At 38.0% G+C, this 25,231-nt stretch overlaps 1 protein-coding gene across 1 annotated transcript in view; it reads right to left on the reverse strand.

The window, feature by feature from the left end:
- The window catches only part of mtor (mechanistic target of rapamycin kinase), an 82,785-nt gene extending 58,737 nt beyond the window's left edge, over window positions 1-24,048 (reverse strand). Inside the window, exons 1-25 of the mRNA XM_042003286.1 lie at window positions 23,897-24,048; window positions 23,339-23,475; window positions 23,031-23,139; window positions 22,692-22,924; window positions 20,174-20,374; window positions 19,927-20,061; window positions 19,573-19,848; window positions 17,898-18,006; window positions 17,520-17,703; window positions 17,140-17,268; window positions 16,766-17,010; window positions 15,394-15,603; window positions 15,003-15,208; window positions 13,756-13,878; window positions 13,469-13,552; window positions 12,586-12,678; window positions 12,330-12,464; window positions 11,571-11,700; window positions 7,919-8,169; window positions 7,701-7,787; window positions 5,698-5,865; window positions 2,798-2,910; window positions 2,266-2,428; window positions 1,693-1,785; window positions 1,158-1,304 (exon numbers count right to left, since the gene is read on the reverse strand). Of these exons, the coding sequence (XP_041859220.1) occupies window positions 1,158-1,304; window positions 1,693-1,785; window positions 2,266-2,428; window positions 2,798-2,910; window positions 5,698-5,865; window positions 7,701-7,787; window positions 7,919-8,169; window positions 11,571-11,700; window positions 12,330-12,464; window positions 12,586-12,678; window positions 13,469-13,552; window positions 13,756-13,878; window positions 15,003-15,208; window positions 15,394-15,603; window positions 16,766-17,010; window positions 17,140-17,268; window positions 17,520-17,703; window positions 17,898-18,006; window positions 19,573-19,848; window positions 19,927-20,061; window positions 20,174-20,374; window positions 22,692-22,924; window positions 23,031-23,139; window positions 23,339-23,467 (3,753 nt within the window). The 5' untranslated portion in view covers window positions 23,468-23,475; window positions 23,897-24,048. The remainder of the gene's footprint in view (window positions 1-1,157; window positions 1,305-1,692; window positions 1,786-2,265; window positions 2,429-2,797; window positions 2,911-5,697; window positions 5,866-7,700; window positions 7,788-7,918; window positions 8,170-11,570; window positions 11,701-12,329; window positions 12,465-12,585; window positions 12,679-13,468; window positions 13,553-13,755; window positions 13,879-15,002; window positions 15,209-15,393; window positions 15,604-16,765; window positions 17,011-17,139; window positions 17,269-17,519; window positions 17,704-17,897; window positions 18,007-19,572; window positions 19,849-19,926; window positions 20,062-20,173; window positions 20,375-22,691; window positions 22,925-23,030; window positions 23,140-23,338; window positions 23,476-23,896) is intronic.
- Window positions 24,049-25,231: the final 1,183 nt, after the last annotated feature.

Here is a 25,231-nt window from a genome sequence, read left to right on the forward strand (position 1 = left end):
AAATAAAATCCCATGAAATTAACTCTTATTTGCATTTTCACAAATAAAATAAAAGATTTCACAAATTATAAACTGAACTGTTTGTTAACAAATCTGCATTCTCTGTTGAATAATTCAGTCCAGATTTGAAGATCCAAAGTCTTGTAGTTTTTCAGCCGGACCTGGTCTAATGTGGCCAAAGTCCCCAAAAAGTAGTGGAATTGCCCTTGTAATAACCCATCAGAAGCCAACTTCTGCAACGTCAGGCAGCGTCTCTGAACATTTCTTTATCCACGCTCAACACCGGTGTTTAAAAACAAATCAGCCTGATGTTATTTACCTCCTCCTTACTCCCCTCCACTAACATATGGAAAGACACGTTAGTGGAGGCTTCACAAATTTACCCTCCATCCTGCTGATAAAACTGATGTAGGGTTGTTTGATCACAGTTTTATCTAACGTTTATAGCTATTCGTCAATGTCTCTGTTCTTCTGTATCAATCTGTGGTCTAGTGTAGATTTAAACTGCAGCTGGTTCGCTCAACCACATGTTTTCCAAGGCTCAGCTTTTAATTGATTATTAATGTGTTTAAATGTATTCATCTCACACCACTGGTAGATGAACTCAAAGTGACATAAGTCTACATTAATGCACATTAAATTTTGAAATAGTCTTGTTTTTTGTTTTGTTTTAGTTATATTTTGTCACAAAAACTCTGCAAGCCGGAATACTTATAAGTGCTGCATTTATTACATTTTAGCCACAGGTAATAAAATGTGGCAAATTAATCAATAGTGTTGTACCAAAAGAGTACCTTATTACTTTTGGCAATGTCAGTGGAAAGCACTGTGTGACGTGACTGCCCACATGACAATCTACTGTGTTTATCAGGATTATTTCCATGACTCAGTGTGCGCCAAAAGTAAGCATCTGCATTCACTGCATTCTTCAGCTCATCTGTTGAGTTTTTTTTTTTTTTTAATTTATCCCTGATCTGTTGATTGGTATGTCATCACCAGAATTAAACTATGGGCTCATAGAATTGTTTACTTCGTCCCATTTCAACACTAGTAACAATGCCAGTAAACAAACACCAGACTTGTATGAACCATCTTTCACCGTGAAGATATAAACAAGAATGCAATTGCAAAGACAAATGTAAATTATTCCCTCAGACCTTTTGAAGTGCAGTAGTGCTGACATGCAGCTTTTTCATAGGGCCCGCCTCCACAGGCCCGCTGACCAGAGCATCACCTTGGTTACCACGAAGCTGGCGATTTTGGAAAATTAGAGGGTCTTCTTCCTCCTCTGCCAGAGTATAGCCCTATTGTAGCCACAAGTACAAACAGACACATAGAAAAATCACAGGCCACACACAAATAGCCCACACACATGCAGAACAGTTCAGTCAACCATCAAAACAAATTTTATGAATGTAGAAATACATTTCCTTCCAGAGCAATTGTTGATAAACAAAGCATCATACTGACTGGCTTATGGAGCACGGTACATAAAACATTTAATTTATCGTTATGTGATTTATTGCTTAACCATGTGTAGTCACTTGATGTCATGAGGAGTTGTAATGTTTGGGTCAGACAGGACAAGAGTCAGAGAACAACATTCAATATTCATGAATTTAGTGGACATGTTAGAAATGCGAGCAGAATCCACTGACTACAGCTACATTTAAAAGTATTAAATCTACTTACTTTGACAATGCGACATATGAGTATGTCATAACGTTGGTGATTAATCCTGTGTTTCAGCATTACTTTGTTCACCATAGGAATGAAGATCTGGTACTGAAAATAAGAAGAAGGGGACGAAAAGATCAGGAAAAACTGCACATCCTTTATGTGGTTAAATGTCTTTAAAGGTTAAATGTCTTTCCCTTCACCATAAAGTAAATAACTGGGTATCTTGCACTAGCATTTAATCTCTGAGGGTCTCAGATCAAAAGCTTCCTCAACATGTTTGTTGCTAGACACAGCTGGAAGCAGAGCTGGTGGTTCTGAGGTTAGACCTCAAAACAATACTAGGGTGTAGGGATAAGAAGCGGAAGGCTTGTGAGGAGAAGCAAGGGTAGATGTGACCTCATCCACACTCATAAACACCACCCCCTGCCAGCAGGGGGTAGTGACATAAGCAGTCTGGCAGGAAGTAACACAGACTGGGAGGATGAGGGTTACAAAAAACAGTTCATGTGAAGCCAACAGTAGGAAAGCTACTCTACTCAATAACAGCTACCTATAAAGAGGGGCTCATGGGACATATAAGGCTACCTTCTTTCCTAACTGGAACACTAGCGAGGACAGGGTGTCCATCGAAGTGGACCGCAGTTCGGGAGTGCTGTCGAGTGTCCTAACGATCGGGTGTATGATACGTGAAGCGTAGTCTGTGAAGTCCAGGGACTCCGTCAGCCGGTCGAGTGTCTCCAAAGCAACCCTGAGTCACAAAGAAAAACAGAAAATGCTCAGCTTGATTTAAATATATTAAAAGCAGAGTAACTGACATCCTGCGGCATAGAACATTAAAAGAGCCAAGAAGACATACGAAAACACTGAAATACTTCTCAATTATATTTCTTAATAATGTCTAAAAATTCTTATAGATTTGGAAGAATAGGAAACAATCAAAATTCCTGATGTTTTCCACAAATCACAGGATCAATTTAAGTTTTTAATCTTTGTGTTGATGTAAAAATAACCAAATAAAATTATACTAAAGCTACACAAAATGTGTCGTTTTTTTTTTTTTCTTCCTAAATTAATCATTCACTAAAACCACATGAGCACAGTCAGATGTGAAACTGACTTGCGGGCCTGTAGAGGAACATCAGTAGCATCAAACAGCTTGACAATGGGAGGCAGCAACAAGTGGAGGTAGTCGTCCAGGTTTGCACCAAACAGCTGGATGGCATTGAGCATCTGAAACGGACAGGATACACAGCTAAATCCCACAAACTTAAACAGAAGCAGTTTTAATGAGCTTGTTACGGCATAATGGTTTTCTTCAGGTACAATAAAAGTAAAGCTGGATGGGCTTGTTATCTCAGCAAGATGGAGGCACACATGCTAGCCTTCCAGGAAAAGACAGCATGGCTTTGAACAGTTGTGAACAATTGAGCGAGTCAGTATCTGACAAGTAAATCACTGCACACTACAAGGCTCATAAAATAAAATACCAAGTGCAGCAAGAAAACAATTAGGGCCAATTTTAAATACAAAATGGAACTCCACACAAAACACAAAGCACTGTGTGATGTGCTGGCATAGGAACATACTTGACAATATTCAACAAGTCACACACACCCCATTAATTTAAAATATTCTGTAATAGGGTTGTAATACTGTAATAAGAATATTGCTTTTTTTTTTGTTTCTGTATCATGAAAACATGAACATCAAGTCTACTCACATCACCAACGACAGTCAAATAAGAGACTCTGAAGAATCAGATCCTTTGCTGTATTCACTTTCCAGCACAAAAATAATGAAAAGGACCATGTCAAGATGTAAATTACTGTTGTAATTTTGCCATGTTGTTAATTTATGAAAATGCCTTTGGAAATAAAAAGAAATTCACATCCTTAACACCCTTATTTGCATAATTGCAGAAGCATTTACATGCACTACATCAAATATTAAAGAGACGGAATTGATTTGTTTTCTTATTCTCTGAATAAAATGGCCTCTTATATTTAAGTTAGACTAATTTGGAAACAACAATGTTGTGTGGAGGACGTGCTCACATGGTAGGTGGACCAGCGGTAGTTTTAGACAATGACGTATGGTGCAGACAACAAACTCACTCTGACCCCCCCCAAAACATACTGTGACCACTGCTGACTCCCTGCACCTCCAACGCATAGCGAGTGCACATGGCGAGACAGCAGGAAGCTGAGGTGAAAGTGTACAAGTAGTTATACATGTGTATGTGTGTGCATGTGTGTGTGTGTGTGGTGGGGAATGCTGGACTGAACAGCTTCTTGAAATGATGGAAGCCTGTTTTTCTTGGTAACCCAATTCCCACTTTCTCCATTTCATGACCCACATTCTGTGCTAAAGATTAGGCTCCAGACTCAGACCCAGAAGTTATAGACTATCCAGACTGCGGGCTACTGGATTATCTAAATCTACAGACATTGAGACAAAACAGCATCAAAGAAGAGGGGACAAAATGACTGTACTCTTTATGATGCTGTCTCTGCCCAAACTATGATTTAGGATTTGAGGGAAAACTCTGACAACTGCTGGCAGCAGCTGCAGAAACTAGATAGTGTGTTACCTACAGATCGATGTTGTCTTTGAACTGATGTATTACAGGGAATGGCTTATACCCGAGTGGTCCTGATGGATACTGATGCAAACCGCAATATAAAATAAAAAAAAAAAACAGTACCCCAATAAGTCAGCTGTGTGCTGAGCTTCTGTGCTTTCTATAGAGGTGCTGAGTGATGAGAGTACTTTTTAAACACTCGCCTTCTTGGCAGCACAAGCAAAGTGAATTTATTGACTAAAATCTGAAATATGATCTTTTCAATTTGGCTACTGAGCATTCCCCATGAGATTTATGACACATGTCAAATAGTATCAACACAGATCTTTATATGTCGAGCTAAGCGGTGAACTCTGGCCTACAAAAATTCATTAAAAACACTTTATTTAGGGGTCATGCTATACCAAGACATGTATATCACTCTTCATTAAATTAAGACAAATATTTTGTGTTCCACTGTTTGAATTTCACTTTGGTCTCTGCATACGCTCATGACTACTGAAAGGAAATCTAAATAAATTTTTTTCTATTTCCAATATATCTTGCACAGAGTTTGTCTTATATTGCAGTCAGGAAGCATGGTAAGATTGCATAGGCCAGGCTGTAACCTAGCATGCTCAGCTACCATAACAATAACAGTTTATCATCAGATAATAATTTTTTTATAAAGGACAAACAGAGAGAGCCCATGCAAACCACTAGATTTGCAAACGGTGATGAAACATGCTTGACAAAATACCAACAATTTCCTATTTATTCTACTTATGCAATTATACATTCTCTGAGCAGAATATTAAAGGCATTTAGGCAGGACTGAATAATTCTGATTCACGTCAATAAGAAAGAGCTACAGACATATCTGAACTAAAACCTTTAGGCAAATAGTATAGAAGAAACACAAAGATTGCTCAGTGTTACCTTAAGTCTCACCAATGACAGCATTGCAGTGAAAAAGATTACAGAGAGCATTTTATAAATGACTCAATTTTATTTCAGTAATTGCTTTGCACCAGGCAAGAATTCATGGCATATTATTCACATATTTTTATTTGTTAAGCTTCTCCTGAGAGCAGAGAAAGAACACCATTTCAGTTTCAGCCTTAATTAATTAATTTCTGTAACTACTCCATTTGATTTAAATAAAAAGCTTTTATTTGTTTCACTAATTCTTTTCTGTTTATGTTCCCCCGTTGATTCCTTTAGTTATTTTTCTTGTTACAGTGGTTGTAATATAACTAATCAAAATGTGTTCTGGATTTCTGAAATGTTACATCTCCATGTACTGTAGGTCATGTCTATGCTCTAGCTAGTACAATTCTGAACTACATTCATACAGGCAACTGAAAACCATGACTTGCAAATGTAGAGAAACGTTTAAGGGCACACACAACTGCCTTAATGAAAGACAGCATGATGCTTTAATCATCTGAACTCACCTTGATGGTCACGCTGCGACCAGTGCTGTTATCGTGCATGAAGACACGCAGCATGTGTGGGATGAGCTGAGGCAGATAGAGCTTGAACTCTCCACCCAAAGCCACCACAATCTGCTCAATCAGAAGAATGATGGTGTTCTGCATGGGGTTGTTTGGTGTCCAGTACTCCTAAAGGACAGATCATGATGTGTTGGTGTTAATTACAATCATTTCTAATAAGGCATTCTTGTCATTTACTTGAACTTGGTAGAACTGCCCTGTAATGGTTAGTGCACAGAAAGCATTCAGTGTTTGTTTGTTTTTTTTTTTAACACCTGCATTTGCAAACAGGCCAACATTACAAAGATTATGCAGAATAATACAGTATTTTAATTCCACAACAAAGGAAACTAGATCATTTGGGGGGGGGGGCATTATTGGTATTGGTTATCAGCCAAATGAGTTATAAAATATCAACATATCGGATATTGGGCAAAAATCTAATATTGCGCATCCCTAATAATAACAATGTAAACTTTAATAACCCTAATTGGAAATTCTCTCTTTGCATCTGCATTTGATACATCCCAGTTGGACAAGGATGCCATTTCTACTGTGCTTGGGAGTTGAGCGCCTCGCTCAGGGTTTTTTTTCCTTCGTTCCCAGTCCAGGGACATGAGCATGGGTCCTCCAGCCCCAAGTCCACCTCTCTACCAATATCAGTCTCTGTAAAGAAATACATATACACCATGGCTTACAAGAAAACTACAGTGAATAATTACTAAGCAAACACACAGATTTGATGCGCATAGCAAAATATATTTTATCCCCAAAAAGCTGTGACCTAAATCAACACTTGTAAATTCCTGAGCATAAATTTTTACAATATTAAGAGGGTACGTCCAATTCTCTATGCACAAAGCACTCCCTAATCTATGCTGCTCTATTATAAGGGCTGAGATAATAATTAGGTCTGCAAAAGTGTGTCAAAAATGTGTTTCCATCAATAAGTTCAGTGTAAGAGAAATGTCTGGGCAGATTTCTCTCTGGAAATACAAAGCGTTCAGCTGCCAGAAGCAGAAATGGAGTATCACAATACTAGATGGCAGGAATGGAAGCAATTTCCTTTCAACTGGAACACTCTGTGTTGCTTATGACACTGTTTTAAAAAATCTAGACATAGCCACTGTTTACGTTAGAAATAATAGTTGCTAAGGTGGAGGGACTCAACTCACAAAATACGTCAATCAGTCAATAGGCTTCAGCTGTGAGATCTGGCAAAAGTGTTTTGTCAGTTACCAGAGGTCTTAAGCATCCCCCAACTTCCTGCCTTCTCAGCCTGTGGCAGCTGACTAAAGAGCAAGAGAGAGTACATCCTGAATTGCTATACCAGCCCCCTCATCTGGATGCAGGAGCTGAACTGGAGCAAAAATGAATAGATTCTTTGTTTCACTTGCCATTTATTAACTCTTAGGGACTGAAGGAGCACCAGTCTGCTACTCCCAATAACTTTCCACCAGGAGAGTTACAGTCATTGCAAAAGATTTGGTAACCGTGTCACCATGATTCGGATAAAAGTGCAGTCATATTTTTGCTATGCTTTATGATTACGTGTTGGACAAGTGTGTTTGTGTAAGTGCAGGGACAATGGCTTTAACAGTTGCACAACATCAGGTGATGAGGGTGAATGTAACAAGTCATCAGCAGTTTCTGCTAAATGACCTGGGAATAGTAAGTGGAAAGAAATTTCAGAACCACAAACAATGATAGAAAGTAAAAAGAACACTATCTAAATGTAGATAACATCATTTCTCATAACACCACACGTGTTGTGTATCGCTGTGTGACACAAGGCCAGGCTTTATCCAGGGACTCTGAGCACATTATTTCTAAAAAGGAAAGTAGAAAGCACAGCTAAGTGCTATTAAGAGTTTGCAGCTGTTTGCCTGACTGTAGGAAAATAAGAAGGGCCAGGTGATGGGTGTTTAGAAACTGGGGAAGGAAGGAGATGAAGGGTTACTCACTCTGATGAGGGTGAATATGTCATCCATGTAAGGGCGGATGTGAATCTTCACAAAGCACACCACCATTCCCATCTGCTGAAAGAGGAACTGGAGGACAACACGGAGAGAGAGAAAGAGTATTAAACCTACTTAATGAGCATCCGATGTTATCAAGCAGAGCAATCGGATAACAAATCAACCAGACAGTCTCTCCCTTCCTCATCTGAGCTACTACCTACCTCCCGGATACTGGCGTCACAGACACGGATGACGTTGAGGAAAGTTGGCATGACTTGTGGCAGGAACTGAACGCACTTCAGGCCCAGAGACTTGAAGATGAAGGTGACTGCCTGGACTACCATAGTATGGTGGTTGGAGAGTGAAGGGTCTCTCAGGATGCGCATCAAAGTGACGATTGCCACAGCAGGGTAAAACTCATCAAGGGGCAGGTTGCCCATGTTCACCAGCATTTCACTGGTGCTGTAGTCCGCTGGGAGATGGGAAAAAATGACAAGGTTTAGTCTGGTGTTTTTCTACCAATACAGCTCTAGTATTTCACACCTTGAAGAAAAGCTGTTATACAAACTGCAACTCGAACACAGATGTAGACCATCTTAAAATCATATTAGAAAAGAGCAGCAGTTCAATAAAAATATATAAATAAATATAAGGTGTCTGGCTGAAACATCTGGCCTTTAGTAATCTCAAACACTTAAATCACTCAACACTCAAATCCTCCCTCTTATCTCTTGTTGTTCCATGAATCATGACGGCTGTCGTGATCAGCTGGTTGGCTTTTCTCGCTCGTTGCATTTGTTTATGGTTCAGACCGTCACATATTTACCCCAAAGTATTGTTTTTGGCAGGACCTTCTCTAACACTGGTGGCTGGTGGAAGACAGGGTTTGTACTTCAGCTATGCAGGGGTCTAGAAAGTTCTGATGGGCGGCCAGGCAGGGGCTTAAGAGGAAAAGAGGGGCACAAATCAGACCTTTATTTAGGTCTAGATTTTATTAAATACTGAACTGATTATTACAACTAAGTGATCATCTAATGTAAAAAGGGGAAGAAAAACTTGTAAAACAAACAGCCAATGATATAGTTTATTAATGGATGTTTACTTTGGGTGATGCTGCTGTAGGACTTTTATCACTGCTGCACAAACACTCACAATTCAATGATAAAAGGAAAATAATGACACATTTCAGCACAATTTTTATTCTCCCCATTTAAACTTTTTAAATAATATAAAGTTTTATAAAAATGTTTGTTCTATACGGCACAAAATTTGCATCAGTTCGTGACCTAAGTTCAGATCTACACATGGGGTTAGCCAAGCTTGGTCAAATCTTAAAAAAAATTTAAAAATTTTCCAAAGCACTTCATCAATGCTCACAATATCATGACAAATCAAATTAGAAGGAACTGTCGAGATTACAGTTGGACAGTGAACTGCTGAGTCTCCATCAGAAATGGAAAAAACTGAGAAACTAAGATCTTTTGACCATTGATCATTCTTATTCTCTGAATAACTAGTTTTAGTAATATTTTTGTGACAGGAATTACAGATGGCCTCTTCTTCCCTTGATCTATACAGGGCTATTGAATTTTATAACACATCTGAGAAAACAGATGTGTGGTATTCAGCGTTTTACTCTGCAGCAGTTTCAGCTGCTCCAGTCGTCTCCCCACAGACTCAAAAGACATAACTTCTTTGACCTAAATAAGTAGCTTTACTGTTGGATCTTTTACTATTTCAATCTTCACCCAGTAAAGAGAAATGACTACGATAGATGGCTAAACATCTGTAACTTTACAGCTAACAAACAGAACAGCCTTCAGTCACACAGGAAGAAAATGCCCAGCCGTAATATTAAGGTAGTGTCCCTGCTTTTGATACGTTTTATTACCCTTAGTGATTGGTTTAATCTGAAGTCAGGTGAGTAGTTGGACCTATCCAGTGTCTCCTCACATAAAGTACACTGTCAAAGATACTAGTGCTCCAGACAGTGACCCTGACAAACCCGCCAACAGATATATAACCTCCAGTTCTGGTCACAGTCCATTTAGATCAAGATCAAACTGGTAAAACCATTACTATACTGTCCAAGGTCACACATCACTGGATCAGACAAGCAAAAATCTGCAATCTCCATAGACATGACTGAGACAGACGTACTTTTACATCATTGTTTTCATGAATTTTCAAGATATCCAGGATGAAGCATAAGTGAAAGCATGAAATTTCATGTCAAATCCTCCTGAATTATCAGTAGAGTTTCTGCTGTTACTCATAGCTAACATAGAATAAATCCAAACATCTGCTGTCATAAAATACATTAAGTGTTATTTACAGGATGAGCAGCTTTTCTATTAAGATTCTCAAAAAGCGACATCAGTTTCTCATATCTTTCCAAAATATATTGCAGTTTCTTAGAGACTTTGCCATTTCTTATTATTATTATTAATCATTAAAACTGTGTTCATATTAAGACAAAATAAAAATAAAAAATTCTTTGGTTTTAGGTTTTCTGTCAATTATAAAGAAGATGCTTAAAGTGTGCTTGAAGTGGGTTACCTTTAACCAAATATTTCCACTTTAAAAAGCTCCCTCTCTAACTATGGCAGCAGCATTTCCCTCCAAACTGAGAGCCTCATTCTGCAGATTTGGGCTCACATCAAACAGAAGCCAAAAATTAGATTCTAAGGATCGAAAGTTCACACAAATCCCAAATCCTCAATCAGAGATGCTGTTGACTTATAAAACGTGATATTAAGACTTTGATAAATGGTGCTTTGTCTTGGCTGAGTAAACATACCACTTCGCTATACTCAAATTTCAAACGGGCTGCAGATTTATAAAATGTACTACAGCCAAACTGCAAGTAAACGTTTTTTCCCTGGTTTATGTTAGCCAGATTAAAAGAAAGTTATGGTTGAAGACAACAGCAGGGCATACTCGGTCTCAAGTGATTATATTTTGACCTAAAATGGTGGTGCGTGGCACAAAGACCTGTCTCAGTTATCAATAACTCTTTAAATGCAATCATTTGAACTGTTTATTTTGCCTAATCAATAATGTCTGAATTCAGTTTTACTATTTTCCCTCAATTCTACAATAACAGCTCGATTAAACTACCAGAAATTTTCATATTTCCATAATTACTTCATGTTATCTCGCTGTGTCCCGGTTAATGACTTAATGGCACCTGAGAGGAGATTTCTCCAGGAGCTTAAGGTCTAATATTAAATGACTCCTTTTTTTTCATTTATTAACATAGAAATCATGGATTAAGTTGCAAAGCCAAACAACATTACTGTAAGTTCATCTGGTTCTTCTAAGCTAAATTTAAAAAAGGAATGAAATATACTTTGGAGCAGCCACTTTATTGGGTTATTAGTTAAAGGTGTTAAAATAGCACTAATTCTTAAACCATCTATGGAACCAATACACGACTAAACTCACAAACTTTGGAAGAACAGCTGAATTTTTGTGTTTTTATTCATGTCATGTCATATGTTTCCATATGAAATTCTTCCTACCCAGGTACCTAACCACCCACCCATAAATTAATTTAACCTAAAAAATGTATAGTTTTCTTGTCTCTTTGTCTGTGAAATCTCATTTTGATATGCACGATTAGTCCAAGTCCTGCACATGCCAATCCAACAGAAAAATGATAATATTAACCAAATAGACATAGACACTGAAATCCCAGCAACACTGAAGTTCCCAGTAAAATATCATGACAATTTTAAGATTTTCCAGCTGCTGTAGTAGGAAATTTGACACTGTGCTGAATTCAAGGAATGCAAATAAAAATTTGATATAATCCACAATGTGGCTCATGAAAAGTATTTCCATTATTAGCAGCAGTCATCACAGCCCTACCTGAGTCCTGACTGGACTTGGATTCAGACAGACTGACAGCAGAGGCGTCTCGTGATTGGTCGATCATGCCAATGTTCACCTTATGCTTGTAGGGATCCAGAGCACCAAGAAGACCCAGAACACGTATAGCCTGTTAAAAACACACACCAATCTCATGAGTCTTTTCACATTTTTTTCCTCATAGCCTTCTTATATTTGTATAGTGTAATGAATTGTAGGAACATAATTCACCATACAGTTATAGTGCCTTGTGTTCCTGTACTCATGTATTGTTTAATGTTCATGATAAATATGTTTTATGTTACTTAACAACCTCAGGTGTTGTTAGGCCACTGTCACTTTAAAGGGTTGCTTTGACTCTTCACTTGTTTATCGCAATTTCAACAACAGCTCGATTAATCAACATTTTGAAAATGACTTGGTTACTTTGGAACATAAAGAACAATTTACATCAACAACAGAGATATAAGAAATTTAAAGGATTAGAGAAATTCAGCTTGGTTTTTAATCATGTAGTTTCATTTACAGTTTCCTCACTATATATGACATACAGTGAGAAACAACGTACTCTGTGTTATGACAATTACCACCTACATCATAACATGTAAAATGGAAGAAGTTCCACATAATTATGGAAAATGTGCATAGTTTCATATCCTGAAATTAATACATCTAAACATACAGAGAGACGTTCTTTCTGACCTTGTAAGCAGATTGTAAGTAAGTGTGAGGACATCACATGCAGACACTTATGCATACCTCTCTTCTTATACCCTGGTTTTGTTCTGTCTTAAGGAAGTTGAGCAGCACCTCTAGAAGGGAAGGGTACTTGCGATAAGGTTCCACCACGTAGCCTGTACTGGCCACTTGCTGGCCCAGAGTCCACAGTGCCACCTGGAGGAAAGACAAAAGCAGATTCAATTTAAACAGCGCCGATGCCAAAAAATAAGCATGATTATTAGATTTTATGCTCGGACCGAATTAATAGAACTTGACATAAATTTTCTTCACGTACTTGACGTTTAGCCAGTGAAGAAGAGTCCTGGAGCATGTCCATGATGATTGGAAAAAGCTCATCCATCCACTTCCTCATCTCCAGGCCGCTCACCTGACATGTCAGGCACATGAACACTCAAATCAACCATTTTTTATCAGTAAAATCTTTTAAAAACTTAAAGGGGCTTACGTAGGATTTTATTGACTCGGTAAGTCAGGTGAGTTTTACTCACTTAAATAAAACACAAGACTGTGTAATGAAATTGTAATCCAGGACTCTTTAGTTTTCTTAATATCAAACTCAACTAAATCCACAAAAGGGCACAAATTACTATTTTGTACAGTTATACATTTAAATAAACTTTCTACCTTTTTGAGGAAATGTCTTTAAAATCTTTAGCTTCATTTATGGGCCTTGTTTTAACAACCATCAGCACTTAACAAAATTCAGTTTACATTGAAGTCGATATCTCTTATGTGCATTCTCTACAGACTCTTGTTTCTTTGCTGTGTGCTGGATCTTTAACAGCTGGGCCTCTTCCTGCACTGAAGCAGCTGAGTACACAAGGTCTACCTGAGCATTTCCTACATTCTGTCCACTTGTCTATAACTGTGCTTTACTCAGTCCTCTGTGGGAACCATATAACCACTTAGACAGCAGTGCAGACATCCATTAATAAAGCAACATCCTACACTTTATGCATCAAATAATAGGCTCACATTATTTGCAATAAATTTGTTCAGACAAAACATACAAACTGCTTAAACATATAAATTGCTTCACTGAGGGATGAAATCTGCTTAAACTAACTCACTTTAAGCAGTAGATGTAAAATGTGCAGAAATCAGCTTGTATAAGCTGATAAAATCTCACAAGGGGCAAACTGATTAAATATCCTTACCTGAGCCAACTCTCCAATTGTTGCAAGGACACTAATTACCACTCCAGGGTTGGGATCTGGGTCTTTGAGTTTCAGGATGAGAGCCTGCAAGTATAGAAGTAAAGTGGTTCCTGAACCCCCAAATTCCTCTTTAATCTCAGAAATAGTTTTACATGGTTATGGAGATGGGGTTGCCATGGATTTAGCCTTTATTCATTCAGTCTATTGGATCCATAAACTTCTCTCATGTAAAAACCTTATTTACAGCCACATACAGCCAATTACAACAGAGACCTGCAGAGTTTTACCTTTAGGATGGGTTCCATATATGGCCGTATGAGGCGGGGGGCATTCGAGACCAGGTGACCAAGCATACGAGCACTTTGCTCTTTGTTCCTTCCAACACCACTGTGCTCTAACTCTGTTAGGATCTGTAACAACATAAAACACTAACTGATCACTGTAGGCCGAAAAGAAAAGAAAAGAAAAGAAAAGAAAAGAAATGAAATCATGGTCTACATTATGGTGTTAAAGGGCAAAAATGAGAAACACCAAAGACATTTGGCTCTTTGCTTCCCTCTACAGGTATTCAAATGAAACAGCAGCTCAAATAACCAAGCAAATGCAGCAGAAGTTTTTAGTTTATGTTTTGTGAATCCTGCTAATTAATGAATTAGAATTTTATTTTATAATCATTTATACAGATTTTAATGATTTTAGTCATTATTTTAACTTAACTGAATTAAGAGTTATATTAAGAGTTTTATCATATTTTATATAACCTAAAATGTAAAAGCAATTTCTCACTGTCAGCTGTGTTTATTCAACTTACATCCCCAACAAAGTAAAAATCAAGTTTTTGTTTGTTCTGTTATTTTATCAAGTAAAGAAAAAAAGACAAAATATCTCATGAACACATTAAATGACCCTTTAGTACTCTCAGTCTCAAGTCTTCTTTCTCTTAGACGTTTTCCCACATTCTTTTTTGCTGAATAATTCAATTACATGTCATAAAAATGAGTCTGAATTTATGTTACACACAATATTTAAGCTTTGTAGTATTTACAAATTAACAAAACATTCAAAAAACCTATTTTCTCTTTGTCACTACCCTTGTGTAGACAAAAAGCAAACAAATAAATAAATAAATTTAATTTATAATTAAATAAATAAGCTGAGGTAGTTCAGGCATTTTATTAGATTGCCTCCCTTATTTGGTTTTTCCAGACACACATAATTGTGAGGAGGTCCCGACTGGGGGATAAGATATCTTAAATGTAATGTGTAAAAGGAGATTGATATTGTAAAAGAAAAGCTTAGGTAACAGTTTTGTGGTAGTGTATAAAGAAAAGTAAAATTTTAATCACTTGTATAGCAGATGTTAAACATCTGGCTTTGGCCTTTCTGGGCATGTCAGTATGTAGATGGTGACGTTGGGGCAAAGTTTTGAACAGGGAAATTAAACAGCTAACTTTCTTCTAACAGGATGAAAACATATTGGAACTTCAAAGAAACTAAATTATTAAAAGCAAGCCATCTGTTGTGCTTCTCCTACCTGGATTAGCATCTTGCGAAGGAAAGGCATGACAAAGGCAGGGTTCATGCTGCTGAGGCGACCAATTGTGCAGATGGCCAGCTCTCTGATCTCAAAAACCTCATCATTCAGTGCAACAAACAGCGCCTGCAAGTTCTCAGCCTGAGCAAGGTGTCCATCAAAACGCTCATCAAGAGATGCCAACACACAATATCGAATATCTGGATCTATACAGGAACAAAGATTAGAACATTTTTATGATTATCCTACCATTATACATATTTTTAGATAGGATATCTCTATATTGGGCTTTGCAGATGTACAGTGTGCATCCTGGTTCTTGCCAATGTAAAAAGAAAAATGTATCAATCCATAAGAGTCCAACCATTTTACACTCCCCTTCATGTGTTACCTGGATCTGTGATGCCAACAACCAGCAGCTTGCTGAGCACATCTGCAACGACTTGCACAGCAGTCTGGCTGACAACATGGCCACTGATCAGGTGAAGGGAGGGTGTCAGGAGGCGTGAGCAGGTACGGGCTGCCTCCATCCGGATTTCCTTGTGCTCACTGTTCAGGAAGTGATCAGCGCAGTGGCGAACAAACTGTGTCAGGGAATGACCTGGAAACAAAGAAAAAGTTAAGTTAAAATGTTGTGTCTGTCAGGCAAAACAACAGGACTGCATTTGTGGATGAACCATCGCAATGTTGGGTATATATATTTCTGAGGCATCAACCCCCAAAACACTTGCAGTCTGTTATCAACTGTTCAGGCATGACTGTCACTGTGCAAAGGGTAAGAAAAAAAATCATCCAGATGCTGGTAGTTGCGAACAAGGTATGAGAGACAGCCTTCAAAACTACCGCCACTGTGTTTAACTCTGATCTGTCATGTTCACGCTCTTCTTCGCATCAGCGCCTCCAGCATTCAAGTCAATATTGCAACTCATGCAAACAAAAGCTAAATACGTAATGCACCCATAATACGTACACTGACACATCGCTAACAGAAACTTTATCCTAGCCCTTATAACAGCTTATTCTTTAAAGGGAAAAAGTAAAACCAAAAATTTGAAAAATTTTTTTTAGATCCAACTCCTATATTGTTGACATTGTTTACTGTTTTTTTTTCAGCTTTCAGTATAAAATACAATTCTACCAAACCAAAGAGACAGCGACTGAGTTTGCATTCTGAACAGTTTAAATAATAAAAACTGAACTGTACCACCAAGAAAACCACATTCCTTAAAAACAGGTGAACTACATCAAAATCCTCACACACACCACACTTAAAACATTTCAAATGATACAGGAAAGGCAGGCTCATTATCCAAAACCCAAAACTGAGTAAACACCATGCTGTCCTGACATGGCATTTTTAATTTTTAAAAACCTTCCATGTCAAGGTCTTCACACCATTTGGCCTGACATCATAGCGTTCTCAAACACGCAAACACAAATTAAAATAATGAAGAATAAAAACAATAAGCTGCAGTCAAGAAGGAGTAATAAATAACATTCCTCCTCTCAATAAAATTATCTCACATCTGTGGTTTCATCCACTTGTTTCCTAGAAGTAGTCGGCTTTTAAATGTGTCAATAATTTAATCAAAATCAGGAGTTAATCTAAGATTCTTCTCACATAAGACAAAGCAAGGTCAGGTATGAAGTAAGCTCCTGCTCCATGTTTTTATTTTCTACTGGCAGTCTCTTATGGTGGGCCCATTGTGCTAAAGGTCAAACCCACAGAATGACTTATGCACAGTGATTTTAAGAGTTCTTACCTTCAAACTCAAAGCTTCCCAGAGTGCGCAGGGCCAAGGTGATGCTGCCGACATCACTGGCCTCTGGAATGTTTGTGAGGCTTGGCGAGGCCAGCTGGTGGGCGAGGCCTTTGGGCATGCCGGGATGTCGAAGTGGCTTGTGCATTAACACCAGGGAGAGCATCTTCAGCAAACCATCCTGGATGTCTTTTTTCAACTGGGGGATTTGACGACTCAGATCATACAGCACGGCCGTAAGCGCAGGGCTACAGAGAAAATGTAAAAACATGGAAACACATAAAAATCTGTGCAAGAATGTTATTCCAAAATTTGGATCAGTGTATAAAATGCCTTAAATAAAAATAAATAAAATAAAAAGCCCTGTTTTTCCCTACCTGAGGCCCACCGCCAGCATTGGCTCCAGCAGCTCTTTAATGTCAGGCTGGATGCTGGGACCCATGGCTCTAGAAAGCATGCTAATACAAGTGAACACTGTGGCATCCACTTGCATTGTCTTCTGCCTCCTGCACACATGCAAGACCAGAAAGGGCACTATTATAAGTTTATTTTTCTCCCAAGTAAAAAAAAAAAAACATTTTTACATAAAACCTTGACTCACAAAACATTTTAACGATGACATAAGCATTTTAAGATAATTGAATAATACAACAATGACTGTAGAAAAATGTATACTAACAGTTAATAATAAAGCATTGTTTTATCTGAATATAATTGTAAGTAAAACATAAACAATGAAATGTTTTCAGTTACTGACTTGTGTGCAAAGTCCTTGGGTGGCAGGGCAGCCTTGATTATCTCAAGGATCTTTGAAAGGTATGGTTGAATATCTGCCCTGACAGCTACCACTAGTAAACCCAAAGCCTGGAAAGCTGCAGTCCTCTCCTTCTCCTTTTTCAGGCAGCCCAGCAGGTATCCCATAGTGTCAGATAAGTACTGGTCTGCACAGTGAAACCACAGAGCACATTGTTTCACTCACAGGAATTTCTGTACACCCCAAAAGATTCAAAACCAACCAGCAAATCTGATTAATATTCACAAAATTATTAACAACGGCACAATGGTCACACTGATGTGGCATGTACAGAGCTGTAAGATATTCAATCAAAAGCAGTTAAACATCAAATAGCCCTACCTGTGAATGTATGTGGCTGGAAGGCAGCTAAACGTGGGAGCAGGTTGAGGATGGTCATCTGAATCAAAGGGTTTTTACTTGTTCTGTATTTCAGTACCCAGCGACACACCTGGTAAGACAAAGGACATTATAAATATCTGAGTCAACTATGTAGTCTGGTGAGTGAAACAGCACTGGCTTTATGATGCTGATAAGCAATATCGTAGGAGAGTTTTTTTTTATGATAGAAAATCAAAACTATATCTGCTTTACTGCCATTCAAAAACAAGAGAATACCTACAGGGAGCCTAACATACAGCAGGAATAATTTACAATTAGGTATATATGTAATGTTATGTATTTGAATTACAGCTTACTCAAATTATGAAATTGGAGGACATAAGAAATTAAAATGGAATTAAAACTCTTTGATGAAAACAAATCCACTATGATCCAAATAAGCAGATGACAAAACATCACAATGACTAAGATCAAATCATGATGGTCAAAATTTATATTCATATTCAACATGTCTTTGACCCCTTTCATGACTACCGAAACATAAATTAAGCCAAGACAAATTTACAGCACATATATTGCTGTAATGAAATGAAAACTATTACATCTTTTAATTTGTGGACAGACAAATTTTTTCCTCAAAAAAGGGGAAAAAAAGTGAAAAAATATGTCCTAATTTTTTTTGTCAGAGACACACTGTTTAACTAGATAAACATTAATCAGCCACTTTATCAGGTACACTTACAAATAGCTCATCAGCCAATCAAATGCCATTAGGCCAGTAGATGTGGTCAAAACTTGCCAAAGCTCAAACTGAGTTTCTAAATTAATTCATTTTTTATTTATTCCTGTCATTTCAAATAATTCTCCAAAACAACTACAAAAGCCAGGTAAAAAAAATTATCAGGAAAGAATTTAACTCCGTTTTAAGAGACAAAACAATGACTGAAAAAAGTGTAGGCTGAAGCCATACACCCCTTTAAATACAAAACATGCCAAATGGTTACACTTCCACACAAAAACTGCTGTTTCATAATCGATACAATGGTAATTATACCTCATATTTCTATTTATTACCATATTTTTAGAATTTTATTCCAATTTACCATAATGAAGAACACTCCTGTCAGCTATGAACAGGAAACTCTGTTTTACTGCTTTCCTTTCCAGAATCAATCAAGCACAGCCTCACTAAAATTGGAAAATAGAGAATTGGAAAACACTGATTTGTCTGATGAATCCCAATTTCATTTGCCACATTAAGATCATATATGGTCAGAATTTGAATCACTGATTCATCCTGCCTTGAGTCAACAGTTCAGACTAGTGGTGGTGTAATGATGTGGGGGGATATGTTCTTGGCACACACTGGGCCCATTAGTACCAACTGAGTATCATTTAAACACCACAGCACAACATATCCATCCCTTTATGACCACAATTTATTCATCTCCTGATGGATCAGCCTGATGGCTGTACTCCAGTGTCCACCACAGTCAAAAGAGGGTCCAACCAGGTAGTAGCAGTGTGTACCTAATAAAGTGGTCAGTGAGTGTATTCCTAATTGCTCGACAGATGAATGACACTTTACAGTACAATAAAGTCCTGATTTTCTTTCACAGATTCCATAACTTGTTGCATTTCTGAAAAAAAAGAACATCCCTGCTATAAGATCTACCTGGTCAAACCTCTCCTCCATCAGCTCACGGCAGTATCGACTCTCCACCAGAGAGCTCTTGGCAGGTACCGGTGTGGCCCCAAAGCTGAGGAAACCTTGAGGTGTATTGTAGCCCAACAAGCCCAGAAGGGCGTTTGACTGCTGCGGCTGCACCGACTGAAAGCTGGTAAAAGGTGTAATATGGCGTGGTTTGGTTCCAAATCCCATAAGTTCCTTGCAGTATTTATCATGGACCAGCTGCTGCTGTGTGATCTCCTCCATCTCCTCACGCATACGCTGCAGAGAAGCCACATGGTGAGAAGATCGCTACGCTTCCTGATGTAGGAGCAGGTCCACAGTGAGATTTGAACTTACCTCTCCCTCCATGCTGCTGATGCGAACCAGCTCATTCAGGATCAGAAGAGCACCATGGACCCGGTCATCACGATTCATCCCTTTCTCTTTAGCCAAAGTCTCATCGAAGCCTTTTTCTGCCTCCTCAAAGGTTTGCTGTTTAAAAAAACATAAACACTCATGTCAAGTTCACCCCCAGCAAACACATAATATACCGAGGATACTTGTGAACAAGCATAGGATTTACGTGTACAGTCAAAAGGCTTACTTTGTACCACTGTGGTTTCTGCATTTCTTTGGTCTCTCGCTGTGTGGTGAGGATGAGACAGGCTCGCAGAGCAGACACCGCACCTTCTCGGATAGCTTGCTTTTGATCCCATACTGCGTAAAAGATATTGTCAAAGAAGGGCTGCACTTGCTGAAAAAAGAAGGTGGGAGCACTCACAGCCAGCTCTCTCAACACCAACACCTGCAGAGACAAAAAAAAAAAAAGAAAAGACACAAAAACTCATTGATAATCATTCCCATTAAGTTTTACTTTATCCAGTTTATATAAAAGGAAAGATTATATATTCTCATCAACAGATCAGCAGTAAAGTTAAAATATACCTTTAAATAACCTTTTCTTCAAACTCTTAAAAAATTATCTTTATCAAAATTTAATTTTCTTGCGTCATGTTTTTTTTAATTAAATACCCTCATGCTTTAAAATGACTAATATGTAACACCTTGTGTCATTTAACATGTCGGATCAATCACTTTGTAAATTAGTCCGGCTTTTATCTTAACATGTCACCTGCTTGCAGCTGCAAACTGACCTCTGTACTAACACTCTCAACTCTTGGTTTGAATACATATGCAAACAGCTTACATGTATTACTGTTGCTAGATAAATCTCATTCCTAACAGCCAGCAGTAAGTATAAAAGCAAAAGATGATTAGGCTGTTTCCTTTGGCTTCTGCATTAAATGCTAGTCCTTTTTAAAGGGTAAAAAAGCTATAAAACCGATGTCCCTTATAAACATAAAATACCTCATTTTCATCAAAAGAAATATTAAACATCTTTCTCAAAGAATGCCTGGCAAGTACGTTGGCTTATTTTTCAGCTTAACCGTCACTGCTGAAACTCTCCAGTTAAACTATAAGCTGAGAACATGCACCGCCTGGCCAAAATAAAGATTACCACCAAAACAAAGGTCACACACTAAAATTTCTTTGGACCACCACTAACTTTGAATACGGTACACATTTGCTGTGGCACTGTTTTGATAAGTTTCTGCAATTTCACGATTTATTTCCAACCAGTGTTATATTAAGATCATGTATTGATGATGAGAGAGTCCGAGCACTGTGCAAAGCCTTCTCCAGCACATCCCAAAAGTTCTCAATGGGGTTCAGGTCTGGACTCTGTGGTAGTCAATCCATGTGTGAAAATAATGTCTCATGCTCCCTGAACCATTCTTTCACAATTTAAGCCCAATGAATCCTGCCATTGTCATCTTGGAAAAGGCCTGTGCTACCAGGAAAGACAAAAAATCCATTGATGAAAAAAAACTGGTCATTCAGTATTCAGGTAGTCAGCTGACCTCATTCTTTGGGCAAATAATATGTTGCTGAACCTAGACCTGACCAACTGCAGCAACTCTAGATCATAGACTGCCCCCACAGGCTTGTATAGTAGGCAGTCGGCATGATGGCTGCATCACTTAATCTGCCTCTCTTCTTACTCTGATGCTCACATCACTCTGAAACAGGGTAAATGTGGACTTATCAGACCACATGACCTTGTTCCATTACTCCAGAGTCCAATCTTAATGCCTTGGACAATTCTTAATCCAATTTTAGTAGTCTCTGTAATCTCCTTAGAAGTTTTCTCTGCTCGATGCATGCTAATGATTCAACCCTTCTTAAACAGACTAACATCTTTTCCACAACCACGGGATATGTCTTTTAACATGGTTGTTTAAGAAATGAGAAGCTACTCATTACATCAGCTGGGGTTAAATAACTTGCAGTAATTATCCAATACGAAGCTTGTACCCATTTGTTAAATCAAGGCGGTGACTTTTGTTTTGGCCAGGCAGTGTATTTGTCATTTAGATTCAACATCAATCATAAGCATTGTACAATGTAGTATCACCATTAGGTACACTACCTGATGAACATGTGTAATCAGCAAAAAATGGTGGCGACAGACGAATTTAAAGTAAAAAAAAAGATGTACCGCAACAGGTTAACGTCTTTAACAAACCAACCGTCTGAAAAACCTGAGAAATACTGCATGTAGGTCACATTGCATTTCCAGCTACCACTGTTTGCTTCTTTGTTTTCATAACAAACTTCTCACCTTTTACATAAATTAAATGGTGCTCTTGATAAAAAAAAATGGAAAAAAACGATATTGCGTGTTTTACAGAAACATTTTCTTATTACTAAAGGACATTGGTAAAACCGGTATGTTTCATATATTGTATAAACATTTGAGCTATATGGGGGAAGTGTGGATAAGCTACTAATAGTGCCTTTCTATCTGAAAATGCATACCATCACAAGTAAATAAAAGGAAGCCAGTACTAGTCCCTACTTAACAATGAATGATATTTTTTCAGTGAGAGGTTGTCTAATGCCAAATAGAATTGCAAAAGTTGTTTTTTAAGTTAAAATATTTTTTAGATGAAACGAGGCAATCCTTGCGGAAACAGTCATATACCCTCATATCCATCACAAAGGAGCTTTGGTATTTAAACAACAAACACCGCAATCCCACCTGTGTGCTACAAACTTACTGCTGCATGGCGTCTGCCTTCATTTCTGTCTGCTCCCAGCCATTCCAGAGCTCTCTTGACCTCAAACTCCACATACTCAGCAGTAAAGGTGTCTCCAGCCATAGATAGGTGCCCCATGGCTTTTGAGGCCATCTCCATCACCACAGGGTCGCTGGAAGGCAGCAGGTTGCGGAGGTAGTTGGCAAATCGGCTGATTCTGGTGGCATTGCCCCCCTCAACTCCAATTAGACTCACTAGAACAAAATCACAACAAGAATATAATAATGTACCCAAAACATATGCAGTAGAGTATTGTTTTATGTGATTAATAGCTAGGGAATAAACTTATGTTTAGCTTACCGATAGCAAGAATGCCTCCTTTCTTCTCATTCACATCTGAGCTGGATACCAGCTCAAATATGTGGTGGTTTAGCTCATCGTAGAACGTAGTGGCTTCATCTTGGCTTAACTGAGGCACAATAATAAAATCATGAAAAAATGCAAACACCAATTATGAAAAAAATGGCATCTTGCATGACACCTTTAAAATCAGTGTCCACAGCTGATTGCTCTACTGCGTTTGTGAGCAACACTTGACATTTCGTGTTTAGGATACCGTTACCCTTGTGGTAGGTTTATACTAAGTACAAACTGATTTGTGCTTTTACCTCTCTGAGCTCTGTAGTCACATAGTGCTGCAGATCTTTAGCAGATTTTGCTCTGGTGTCTTCACTTCTACTCTTCAGCCCACTTACAAACTGCTGGAGCACAGTGGCTGTTCCTGACATGATCACCATGGCCCAACCTGTGATGATACAATGAAAATGAGTCCACTTTCACAATATTTCGGGTTATAAGAAAAATTGTCTAGAAAGGAAAAGCGAGCAATTTACAAGCATTCATATTTGTGAGCACTTGGGTAAATGATAACACACCAGGTCAATGTTTACAACTAGCTAGCTAGCTAGCTAGCTAACATGTCTGCCGAGTGAAACTAATTGAGAACATTACTGGTTAATTAGGAAAACATTAAACAAATACATCACTGTAAGCAATTCGCTACAATTAATATTGAACAACTGACGCGTCTGGGTACTGTAAGCTAGGTACTGGCGAATTCGCCTCACGAATCATGCTTGTTTGATTTAGCTAATGTTAGCTAGCGCTAACCTTGAAGTATCTGGTGAAGCATTCAGTTAACAAAGTTGGAATTTAGAATCACTTACGTGTTTATATTAATATGCAGAACATTCGAGTATATTCGATTCATGCAGAATATCTCTCATCTTCCGAATAACTGGTTATTACATTGCAATGATGGCTAGCTGGAGTAAGTTGTATCATCTCCAGAGTAGCCTCCACAGAAATCGTCAGAAATGTTACGTTGCGCAGACTGCGTAACTCTGCGCAGCGCGCACGTTCTTGAAATACTGATACTGGAGTAAAATTGTGTTTAATCGATTTTTATTTTATTTTATTTTATTTTATTTTTGGTTACAATACTTCTTGGTATTGTTACAACAGCCTGTTATTGTTGTTGTTTTACTTTTAAATTGTAACACATTTGTAAGGAAAATGTATTTGTGGAATAAGCAGCAGAGTTGGGTATGTGGGTTGCACTCATGAGAAACTTGCCAGATCTTTTATGTCAATGCCAATAAGCTTATTTTGCTATTGTCTCTTGTTTGGTATCATTTAATGGATTGGATAATTAAAGTCTGAAGAAACGAGATATATTGGCAGTTTAACTATTTATTCTTTTAACAAACGGAGGCCTCAGCAGAAAGCAAAAAGCCATGCACACACAACAGCCTGTCACATCCTCCACATGGTGTTACCAGCTTAGACACACACTGCTGTGAGATGGCATCCAGTTCTTCAACCATCATTTGTCGTAAGTCAGAAAATGTGGTTCACTCCACTATGTGGGGGGAAAGCTTTGTCATCCTGGATGATAGGGTTCAGTCCCAGATTGTGGAGATATGGGATTGTCACTGGTTGCAGAATCTCATTTCCATACTTACATACTACATTTAGAGATATGAGAGATTCTACAATAATTACAAGCCTTGTTTTTCTATTGAAGGAGACACAAAGCACTGTTGCAACAAAGAAATACTCAACCAAACACAAATTTCCTTACTTTTTGTAAGTTTATATGAGACTGTATAATGAATACACACCACCTATCCATTTAAGGTTTTGTTATTTCTGTAGTTTACTTTTTTTTATTTTTATTTATTTATTTATTTTTTTTGGAAAGCTTTGCAAAATGTAAATAAAACGAATACAGTCATTTTCTAAATGATTAATTTCCCCTCTCTCATCAGTTGATGATAGAGTGAAGGCAAAATATAAATTGTTTCATAAAATTAGGTTAACCTCTGTTTGCCAATATAATCTGTTGTTTTCACCAAAGATAATTCAGCTGTCTCCTTGTTTTTTGTTCCTTTACAGGAATTCAGAATACACTAGAGAGGGTAACATGTATTGGTTTAATGAAGATGTGGCTTTGTTGTGGTTCTCTGACTATGGAAAACAGAGAATATGTTAACTAGAAC

This window comes from Melanotaenia boesemani, chromosome 13, assembly GCF_017639745.1.
Source record: "Melanotaenia boesemani isolate fMelBoe1 chromosome 13, fMelBoe1.pri, whole genome shotgun sequence".
Classification (NCBI taxonomy): Eukaryota; Metazoa; Chordata; class Actinopteri; order Atheriniformes; family Melanotaeniidae; genus Melanotaenia; species Melanotaenia boesemani.